General features: G+C 46.2%; 1 protein-coding gene across 1 annotated transcript in view; it reads left to right on the forward strand.

The window, feature by feature from the left end:
- ano3 (anoctamin 3) overlaps positions 1-11,854 on the forward strand; it is a 559,677-nt gene that overhangs the window by 381,086 nt on the left and 166,737 nt on the right. The window contains exon 11 of the mRNA XM_043705429.1: positions 3,987-4,042. Within this exon, the coding sequence (XP_043561364.1) occupies positions 3,987-4,042 (56 nt within the window). The remainder of the gene's footprint in view (positions 1-3,986; positions 4,043-11,854) is intronic.

The following is an 11,854-nucleotide window of genomic DNA, read 5'->3' on the forward strand; positions in this document are numbered from 1 at the left end:
TAGGAACCCTCCAACCACTAGGGATGAACTCGGATTTCACCAGTTTCCTCATTTCCCCTCCCCCCCCCCCCCCTCCCTCCCAACCCAGCCCCATTCACCTCCCATTTATCTCTCAGCCCCCGGTCCACAAGCCCCATTCCTGATTAAGGGCATATGCCTGACCTGCTGTGCTTTTCCAGCAACACACTCACACTTGGAATATTGTGTTCAGTTCTGGTCACCTTATAATTGAAAAGATGTGGAAGTTTTAGAGAGGGTGCAGAGGAGATCTAGCAGGATGCTGCGTGGACTGGAAGCATGTCTTATGAAGAAAGATTGAGGGAGCTAGGGCTTTTCTCATTGCAGCGAAGAAGGATGAGAGGTGACTTGATAGAGGCATGTAAGACGTTGAGAGGGGTAGATAGAGTAGATAGCTAGAGACTTTTTCCTAGGGCGGAAATGGCTCTTTCAGGTGATTGGGGGAAGGTTTAGGGAAGATGTCAGAGGTAGGTTCTTTACACAGAGAGTGGTGGGTGTATGGAATGCACTGCCAGCAGTAGTAGTGGAGTCAGATACATTAGGGACATTTAAGCAACTCTTGGATAGGCACATGGAAGACAGTACAAAGAAGGGTATATAGGTTAGTCTGATCTTAGAGTAGGATAAAAAGCTGGCACAACATTGAGGGCCAAAGAGCCTGTACTGTGCTGTACTGTTCTATGTTCAAGGATATCAGGCCTGCTCTCTGTTTCAGTAACCTCAGCAGCAAACACACAGGATGTTCAGCAAGGAAGCAATGAAGTGCCTGATGTACCCGGCCGTCAGGGTTCCTGACTAAGTAAGGCAGAGGTACCAGCTCCTCCCACTCCATGGGATTGGCCACAATCGGACTTGGGAGCATTTCTCAGTCAGGGCATCTTTCACCGTGAGCCATAGACTTCACTCAGTGGGACCGGGACCTGCAGGCTGTGGGCAATGCCTCAGTGCAATTGTAAAGGGGGGAAGCTGGGTATCGAAGTGTGACAGACTGTACTGTAGGACAGAGAAGGGGGTAATAAGGGAGCGGGGTTTATTAACGATCAGTAACCCGCTGGATTCATTGGGTGGGGTGGGGGGGCAGTGAATGATCACTCCAGGCATGGCTCTGTGTGGGTGGGAAGGAAAGCAGGGTCGACATACGTAGCTGACTTGGGTGGGGTCTTAGGGAAGTGGTTTGAATCCCTGCCGGGGCAGAGAATGAAGGCTCTTGGGATCTGAAACTCACTCCGCTGGGCCCTATTGCTAATTCGGAGCTATTTGTTGAAGTGGGGCATTTACACAGTGGCTAGCCCACCCATGGATTGTCGAAATGGCTCAACAGGAGACTATTGAGGCCATTACAAAGGAGTTCCCTGTTGACCTCCAGGTTTCCTCGTGTGGGGTCAGTTTTTGAGTCTGGAGATGGGGGAATTCTGGTCTCAGTAAAACTTGCTAACCTGTTTGGGGTAAGAATGCTGCAAGGAATTTCTGCCCTCGCAATCTTCCCTCCACTTCTCCTCCTTCCCTCCTCCTCCTGTGTTCTCCTCTTCCCCTCTTCCCCTCTCCCCCTCATCTCTCCTTCCCCTAATGCCCTCGTTCTCCTCTTCCTCTTTCCCTCCTCCTCCTCCTCTTGCCTTCTGCCTTCCTCCCACTCCTTTTCCCCTTTTCTCCCCTTCTACCCTTACCCCCTTTTCTCCTCCTCCTCTTTCCCGTCTCTTCCTCCTCCCCTCCACCTCTTATGTCCCTCCTTCCCTGTCACTACCATCTTACACATGAAAAGCTGCTAAACCTGTTTTGTAACCATTGTCTAAACCAAAGGATTTGAAGACATTATTCTCAATTAGAGTTCAAGGGAAACAGAGAGAGGGATTCCCGATTTGTGAAGTGCCCTCTCCCTCACTTCCCATCCATTCCAGCCTGTTGTGAACTCACCTCTGATTGATCTCCTAACCTCTGATTGGTCACCTAGCCTCTGATTGCACTCCTACCCTCTAATTGGTCATCTGACCTCTGATTGTTCTCCAACCATCTGATTGGTCTCCCAGTCTCTAATAGGACTAAAGGGTAACTAGGGAGAGAATAGGGCCCCTCAAAGATCAGCAAGGCGGCCTTTGTGTGGAGCCACAAAAAATGGGGAGATACTAAATGAATATTTTGCATCAGTATTCACTGTGGAAAAGGATATGGAAGGTATAGACGTAGGGAAATATTTGGTGACATCTTGCAAAATGTCCAGGTTACAGAGGAGGAAGTGCAAGATGTCTTGAAATGGTTAAAGGTGGATAAATCCCCAACTTGATTGAGTTTTTTGAAGAAATAACAAAGAGGATTGATGAGGGCAGAGCAGTATATGTGATCTATATGGACTTCAGTAAGACGTTCGACAAGGTTCCCCATGTGAGACTGATTAGCAAGGTTAGATCTCATGGAATACAGGGAGAACTAGCCACTTGGATACAGAACTGGCTCAAAGGTAGAAGACAGAGGGTGGTGGTGGAGGGTTGTTTTTCAGACTGGAGGCCTGTGACCAGTGGAGTGCCACAAGGATTGGTGTTGGGTCCTCTACCTTTTGTCATTTACATAAATGATTTGGATGCAAGCATAAGAGGTACAGTTAGTAAGTTTGCAGATGACACCAGAATTGGAGGTGTCGTGGACCTCTGATTACAACAGGATCTGCACCAGATGGGCTAATGGGCTGAGAAGTGGCAGATAGAGTTTAATTCAGATAAATGCGAGGTGCTGCATTTAGGGAAAGCAAATTTAGCAGGACTTATAAACTTAATGGTAAGGTCCTAGGGAGTGTTACGGAACAAAGAGACCTTGGAGTGCAGGTTCATAGCTCGTGGAGTCGCAGGTAGTTAGGACAGTGAAGAAGGCGTTTGGTATGCTTTCCTTTTTTGGTCAGAGTATTGAGTACAGGAGTTGGGAGGTCATGTTGCGGCTGTACAGGACATTGGTTAGGCCATAGGTGGAATATTGTGTGCAATTCTGGTCTCCTTCCTATCAGAAAGATGTTGTGAAAGTTGAAAGGGTTCAGAAACGATTTACAAGGATATTGCCAGGGCTGGAGAATCTGAGCTATAGGGAGAGGCTGAACAGGCTGGGGCTGTTTTCCCTGAAGCATCGGAGGTGGAGGGGTGACCTTACAAAATTATGAGTGGCATGGATAGAATAAATAGGCAAAGTCTTTTCCCTGGGGTCGGGGAGTCCAGAACTAGAGGGCATAGGTTTAGTATGCGAGGGGAAAGATTTAAAGGGGCCTAAGGGGCAACTTTTTCACGCAGAGGGTAGTACGTGTATGGAATGAGCTGCCAGAGGATGTGGTGGAGGCTGGTACAATTGCAACATTTAGGAGGCATTTGGATGGGTATATGAATAGGAAGATTTTGGAGGGATATGGGCCGGGTGCTGGCAGGTGGGACCAAATTGGATTGGGATATCTGGTCAGCATGGACGGGTTGGACTGAAGGGTCTGTTTCAATGCTGTACATCTCTGTGACTCTATGGTTTCCTAGCCTCTGATTGGTCTCCTGACCTCAGGCCTCCATCCTCCGATTGATCTTCTGACTATTGATTGGTTTCCGAGCATCTGCTTGGTCTCTCAGTCTCTGATTTGTCTCTCAGTCTCTGATTGGTCTCTCAGTCTCTGATTTGTCTCTCAGTCTCTGATTGGTCTCTCAGTCTCTGATTGGTTTCCCAGCCTCTGATTGGTTCCTTCATGGGACAATCATCTCATCCACAGGACAACCTGGGGCAGCGGCGTCATGAAACTTGGTGACCTTTCCCCTCGAAGATAGGTCTGTGACCTTGAAACAGTTCTGGTCTGTGTTGCCTGCCATGAAAGGTCAAACCTTGTTTAAAATGATGTCTACCTTTAGCTAACAGATGTCAGCAAATGGATAACCAACTTGGCGAAATGAGTGCACTGGCGAAAACGTCAATCTCCCTCTCCTCAGTAAATAATTGGATGTTTCTCTTTTCTTCAGGTTTGAATAGGTTACTTAACAATGGAACATATGATGCTGCCTTTCCTCCACATGAGGTGAGAGACAACTCAAAGATGTATTCCTCTTTAATTAGCTGGGGAAGCAAAATGGAATTTTCCATATTTCATAAATAAACACAGAAATTGCTGCAGAAATGCAACAGGTCTGGGAGCATCTGTGGAGAGAATATCAATCAACATGTTGAGTCCAGTGACCCTCCTTCAGAAGAGGATTTGAAACATCAACTCTGTGTTCTCTCCACAGATGCTGCCAGACCTGCTGAGTTTCTCCAGCAATTTCGGTTTTTGTTTTACACTTTGGGCATCTGCAGTTCTTTGTTTTATTATGTCACATGCTTCTTCACACTTCAGAAAGATATTTGCTGCGGTACCGTTGGGTTGATTGTTTTGGTTAGGATGTGGCTTGGGGACACTGAGGTAGAGTTTCTGTCTTCACTGCTCACACACTAATCTGGCAGAGTTAATTGTCCCACTTTGACAGAATATCCCTGATTTCTGGTCAATTTCACAATGGACAAATTCATAAAAAGTGGAAAAATCCCATCCAAGAGATCAGTGTTCAGTGGCGAAGACTTTAATCCCCTGAAATTCAAAATCATAAAATCTCTACAGTGTGGAAAGCAGGCCATTAGGCCCAACAAGTCCACACCGACCCTACAATAAGTCTCCCATCCAGATCTATTCCCCTACGTTTACCCTGACAAACGCACCTAACCTGCACATCCCTGAACACAATTTAGCACGGCCAGTTCATCTAACCTGCTCATCTTTGGATTGTCGGAGGAAACCGGAACACCTGGCGAAACCCATGCAGACACTGGGAGAATGTGCAAACTCTACATAAACAGTCACTCGAGGCTAGAATCGAACCCAGGACACTTGCGCTGTGAAAATGAGCTACCATGTCGTCATGATGTTGCATCATTCAAAGCCCATATGCTTTACTAGCTCACAAAAAAAATTGTCAACCGTATCTGCAGTTGCTTAAATATAATGATCTGGGATTTTGAGGGATTTTTGATGGCTGACTAGTGTGTTTGCAGCTTTTAGTATCTTCACCAATGTAGATAAACAGAGGAATATTGATTAACTCATGCAGTCAATTTTGTCTCCAGTATTCACAGCTCACAATGGGCCAACTCTTCCGAGAAGTGGCAATTATACACATTTAGCTATCCTGCTCCTTTGTACTGACTCTGGCCTGCAGCTCCCTACTTTTTGGCCTGAATGTCTGATTTGCAGCATCTTCAGTAATGGGAACCTAATGCAGTCAGGAAACCTTCCAGCAGAGCGCTAGATCTGAGCTAGAGGGGTGACCAATTTTTTAAACAAGAATTTCTATCAAAATGTCCCTGAGCCTCTTTGCCAAGGAGATCAAGGAAGCTTGTGAGGTACGTGGGTGAGGCATCATGGTGCCAGATGGGTAAGGGTGTGGGGTAGGGCAGCACATAAATGGATAAGGAAGGGCGGGTTTGCTTGTGATGGGTCGGAGACGTAGTGTGGTTGTTGGCTGACAGATTCCAGGGCACGGTTGGTGAGGAAGTTAACTGGCTGATGTGTTGGGGCAGTGAAGTGGCAGGGACATGAGTCAGAGGTCAGGAGGGGCCAGCTGTTGGTATTAGGTCTGGACATGTGTTAGGTGTCAGGTGGTGAATTTGGAATTTTGTGCGATGGAGGGGCAGGACAAGGGGTTTGAGGAGTTGGATGATCACATGTCTGGGTGAATCGAGCATTAATTGGGAAATCAGTGGGATGGTTTGGTGTACGGGATATATTTATTGCATTCATTCACAGGATGTGAGCATCATTGGGTAGGCCAGCACTTATTGTCCATCCCTAACTGCCCTAGAGGGCAGTGAAGAGTCAACTACACATTGCTATGAGTCTGGAATCACATGTAGACCAGACTAGGTATGGAGGGCAGATTTCCTTCCGTAAAGGACATTAGTGAAGCAGATGTTTTTTCTTGACAGTTAATAATAGATTCACGGTCATCATGAGACTTTTAATTCCAGATTATATTTTTATTTTTCCATCATCTGGCAGGAATTTGAACCCAGGATCCCAGAACAATACCTGGGTCTGTGGATTAATAGTCTCACAATAATACCACTCGGCCATTACCTCACATCGGTGTCAGGGCAGCATTGGGTGCCAAGGGTGAGGTGGGGATTTGACTGGACGGAATCAATATTTGTGGGTGAGTGGAGTTGGATATCTCCATTGTGAGTGAGGGAAGGCCTAGTGCGAGTGAGTTGGAGATAGTGAAAACTGCAGTTGCTGGAGAGTCACGATTGATTAAAGGTTCTGACTTGAAACATCCACTCCCCTGCTGCAGCTTGACCTGCCGTGCTTTTTCCAGCTCCACTCTTTATTGACTCGATATGAGTTGGAGCAAGTTTTAGTTTATTTCGTTCTTCCCGGCTAACCACTCAGCTTAAGTGCGTTGGAACCCTCTGAATTCTCCAACTCTGACAGAGTTGGGGACTTTCTCCGATGATAATTGCCCATTGGAAGTTTCAACGTCTCAGGTGATTGCCACATGATCCGTGCATGTGGACCTCCAAGAGAACCCATGGTATATCATAGAATCCCTACAGTGTGGAAACAGGCCCTTCGGCTCAAAAAGTCAACACTGAACCTCGAAAGAGTAACACATGCAGATGCATTATGCTAACCTGTTATCATATATTTACTCGTGACTAATGAACCTAATCTGCACATCCCTGAACACTATGGGCAGTTTAGCACGGCCAATTCACCCTAACCTACACATCTTTGGATTGTGGGAGGAAACCGGAGCACCCGGAGGAAACCTGCATAGACAGTCACCCAAGGCTGGAATCAAATCCGGGTCCCAGGCACTATGAGGCAGCAGTGCTAACCACTGAGCCTCGTGCCATCCATGGTATAGCTGTCAGCATGCTTCCGGTCTCTGACTATCTGGAGACTGAGAGATGAGGGTTGAAGTGAGCTCCTCTACATTGGGGAGGCCGCAAACAGATTGAATGATTGCTTTGTGTCAAATCTCCTGCTCAGTCAGCAAACATGACCCCAAATTTCCAATGGCTTATCAAATCGATTCTCCATCTGACTCCCATGTTGACCTTTTCAATGAAAGAAGTGCAAGGATCATCTCACCTTTTGACTCAGCTCTCTGGAGCTTTCTGGACATGACATTGAGTTGTACAAAGTTAGACTAGGACCTCTTCTTCCACCTTAATCAATGTGTTCTATTTTTCCCTTTTCTTTTGTTCTGTGGTTGTGATTGGTGCCCTGCAACTGCAGGGGGAGCACTTATCACGCATTCATAGAATCATAGAATCCCTACAGTGTGGACACAGGCCCTTCAGCCCAACAAGTCCACACCAACCCTCCGAAGAGTAAGCCATCCAAACCCATTCTCCGAACCTATTACTCTACATTTACCCCTGACTAAAGCATCTAACCCGTATCTCCTTGAACACTATGGGCAATTTAGTCTACTGGGCGCCTCCTAGCAGAGCGCTTTAGGGAACATCTCCGAGACACCCGCACCAATCAACCACACCGCCCTGTGGCCCAACATTTCAACTCCCCCTCCCACTCTGCCGAGGATATGGAGGTCCTGGGCCTCCTTCACCGCTGCTCCCTCACCACCAGACGCCTGGAGGAATAACACCTCATCTTTACCCTATCCATGCCCCTCATGATTTTGTAAACCTCTATAAGGTCACCGCTTATCTCTCCACGCTCCAGGCTCACTGCCTTTATTTCTGATGAAGGGCTTTTGCCCGAAACGTCGATTTCGAAGCTCCTTGGATGCTGCCTGAACTGCTGTGCTCTTCCAGCACCACTAATCCAGAATCTGGATTCCAGGTATCTGCAGTCATTGTTTTTACCCTGCAATTTAGCCTGGCCAATTCACCTCACCTGTACATGTTTTGGATTGTGGGAAGAAACTGGAGCACCTAGAGGAAACCAAGTGACAGTGGCTTCTTCATCTTCTTTTGTTGTGTGTGGGTGTCGCTGGCTGCTCCAGTGTTATATTGCACATCCCTAGTTGCTCTTGAGAAGGTGATCATGTGCTGCCTTCTTGAACCACTGCAAACCTGCATCCCCACTGCCAATGAGAGCGACTGGGGTGTGCTCTAGTAATTTAGGGATGGCCAGAATGAAGATAAATTAAGTTTCCCTCTGGGGCATTTCCCCACAGGGCACTGACTGCAGTGGTGACTACAGCACCGAGTCGGCAAAATCTGGAGGCGGGAATTGGAGCATTGATTACACCTATGGCACTACCTTCCAGTTCCAGGCTTCCTGCTGCAGTGCAGTGGCAGGAGAGAACACATTGCATCAGCCTCTGACTTCCTCGTTTCTTTATTCCTTCATGTTGCGTCAGCATATTGCTGTTTTATGTGGCAGTTCACACCTTTTATTATTCACTGTTTTCATTGCCACTCCTTTAGCTGTTGCATCATAAAATGGTTTTATTAGTTAATCATCTTTCTGCCCAGTCGCAAATCTTCTCTTTCATTCTTCCTGCGCTTCACCCCCCCCCTCACCACCACCACTCCCCCACAACCTTCACCATCCTCCAGCATTTCCATTTCACTAACGTTCTACTCAGCAAGCTGTAACATTAGCTCGAGAGTCTGGGACCAGAGGGCATAACCTCAGAAAAAGGGGTTGCACATTTAAGACAGAAGTGAGGAGGGGGGTGGGGTTCCTTTCTCAGAGGGTTGTGAATTTGCAGAGAGTTGTTGAGACTGGGTCATTGTGTATATTCAAGGTGGAGATTGACAGAATTTTAATCAGTAAGAGAATCAGGGCAATTGGGATATAGCAAGAAAGTGGAGTTAAGGATTATTTGATCAGCCATGATCTGATTGAACAGGCAAGCAGACTTGATGGGCTGAATGGCCTACTTCTCCTCCTATGTTTTCTGTTCTTTCTCTGGTCCATACAGCTGCTGCCTGCCCTGTTGAGTATTTCTAGCTTTTATTTTGTTTTCGTTTGCTCTTATCTCTGATCGCACAAGCAATCTTTGGAATTTTAAAATTGGTGAAGTACAGGCTGGAGTTATGCCAATCGCTGCAACCTGGGGAACAAACCAAAGGTGTTTTGAGGTCAAGCCAAAATGGACTCAGTCCAATAACTTTGCATTACCCTTGAGCAGATATCCACAATAGAAACATAGAGATTGGACAATAAATTAGTAGACAGGGAACATTGAATTCTGAGCCTTGTTCAGCAGGTTTTAGAAACACTTATGCTTGCAGAAAGACAGCGTGTGATAAGAATTAATTTTGAGAGCTTGATGATATTTTGTTGAGACATGAAAATCATCATACACACAGTGATGTGCACACAATACAAATCTATTCGATAATTCTCTGAATTTTCACTGTTTCCATTTAAGTTTCTTTCAATTCTTTTTTTTTCACATCTTCTTGCCAAGAGTGGATTTCTGCTGTGTTTCACTTTCCTTTGTCAGCTTAAGAATTCTTTGCACCTTGGTGAATTGCTTCCTCATCAATATTCCTTTGGATGCAGGCACGTTTGGATGTCCTGGGATGAGAAGTTGAGAAGTCCCATTGTTGGAAGCTGAAAGCAGGACCCCTCCTCTGATCCTGTTCCCAAGAAACCCTGAGTTTGCATTCCACTGCCAGGTGGTCTTGGAATAGGCCACCAATGCTGCCGTCCACTTGAGGGCTGTGTCTGCCCTCCCAGGCCCCAACTCAGTCAGATATCAGGCATTCCTCGCTTCACCAATGACAGATGGGTTCGAACCCCCCAGTGTGTCTGTTTTGCCCCCCTCACTGGTTCCAGGCAAGGATACCCTGCAATCCAGGACATTCAGTCATGGATACCATATCCAGGGATGCCCCTTTCATGGGCCACCTCGGACACTTGCAGAGAAGCCACAAGGGTTTAACCACTTGCTTGCCCGTGTGGATGCAGTATTTTCTGCTGCCAATGAAAAGCTGGCAGGGGAAGCAGGAGGTGGCCCTTGGACTGGGCAGTTGGTTATCAGAATTCACCACCCTTTGTCCAGCAATGGAAAGCAATCAGGCTTTCTACCCAATGTCACCTACTGCCCACTGACATGACCTTCCCACCTCCCAGTCCATTTCCCTTTTGGACTCATAGAGGTTAATTAGTTGCTTAATTTTGACTGGCACAGATCTGATGGGCTGAAGGGCCTTCAGTCCATCAAGTCTGTGCCAGTCAAAAACAAGCAACTCACTATTCTACTCCCACTTTTCCCGTTGCCTTGTATGTCTTGACATCACAGGTGCACATCTAAATACTTCCCCAATGTTAGGATTTCTGTCTCCACCACCCTAACAGGCATTGAGTTCCAGATTTCCCACCACTCTCTGGGTGAAAAGTATTTCCTCACATCTCCTCTAAACTTCCTGCCCCACACCTTAAATCCATGTGCTCTGTTGTTGATCCCTCCATCAAGGGGAAATCCTTCTTCCTTCCTATTGAGTCTATGCCCCTCATGTTTTATCCATCTTAATCATGGCCCTCTCAGTCTCCTCTGCTCCAAGGTAAACAACCCCAGTCCGTCCAATCTTTCTTCGTAACTGAGACTCTTCAACCGAGGGGTTTGCACCTTTTCCAGTGCATTACACCCCTCCTATAATGTGGATAACAGAACTGCACACAATACTCGAGCTGTGACCTAAGCACTGTTACATACATTTCCAGCGTAACCTCCCTGCTGTTATACTCTGTGCCTTGACTGTAAGTCGGGTAAAATCCAGTCCTTTGTTTTCATCAGCATGCACTGATTTCTGCTCCTCTAAACATTACATTTTGTGTGATATAAACTGCATTGTCTTATATTTTAACCTTGTGGAAACCTGTGACCCCATGCACCCAACGTTTGACAGTGACTGTAATCCAATGTTCTGCTTTAATTTAGGTTTGTGTCATACGTATATAGCTTCGTGTTGGAAGGTTATTTTTTAGGAAAGTAGCTTGTGCTAACACCTTTGCAAATTTATGCTTGAACACACAGGTCAGTTGTAGTTTGTCCATTGAAAAGCGTTGGCATTAAACTTGTATGTTTCATTTCCACCATTTTATTATTTAAAATACTGCAGATGCTGGAAATCTGAACGAAGCACAAAGAATGCTGGAGAAACTCAGCAGATCTGACAGTATCTGTGGAAAGAGAAACAGTTAATGTTTCAAGTCCAGTATGACTCTCCTTCAGAATTGTGATGTTTCTCTCTCTCCCTTGCTCTGTCTCTCTTTCTCTCTCTCTCTCCCCCCCCTCACAAGACCTGCTGAGTTTCTCCAGCATTCTCTGCTTTTATAATTTAACTGAGTGTCAATAGAGTTCAATGAACCAAAACTTCGCTCATTGTGTTTCGGTGCATCTTATAATTCCCTACACTGATACATCTAGATGTTGTGCTCAGTCAGGATCCATAAATAGATGGGGTATATAACTCAACAGTTCAAGTGAATCGAGAGAAAGGGCACGAGCAAAACATTATTTTAGCGTACACCACATATTGTTTTCTGCATAAGGTGAATTGATAAGATGGTTCCACAGTGGAATGGTTAGCACACTGAACTGTGAATCCAGTGATCTGAGGTCAAATCTTGATGGGAAAAAAATGTCTTGCTATCCATCCCCCTCGTAATAGCTGACTCCATACGTGGAAAAAGGTTCTCATGGTCAACCCTATCTAAACCCCTAATCATCTTGTACACCTCTATCAAGTCACCCCTAAACCTTCTTTTCTCCAATGAAAACAGCCCCAAGTGCCTCAGCCTTTCCTCATACGATCTTCCTACCATACCAGGCAAAATTCTGGTAAACCTCCTCAGCACCCGTTCCAGTGC

Source organism: Chiloscyllium plagiosum, chromosome 16 (genome assembly GCF_004010195.1).
Source record: "Chiloscyllium plagiosum isolate BGI_BamShark_2017 chromosome 16, ASM401019v2, whole genome shotgun sequence".
Taxonomy (NCBI): Eukaryota; Metazoa; Chordata; class Chondrichthyes; order Orectolobiformes; family Hemiscylliidae; genus Chiloscyllium; species Chiloscyllium plagiosum.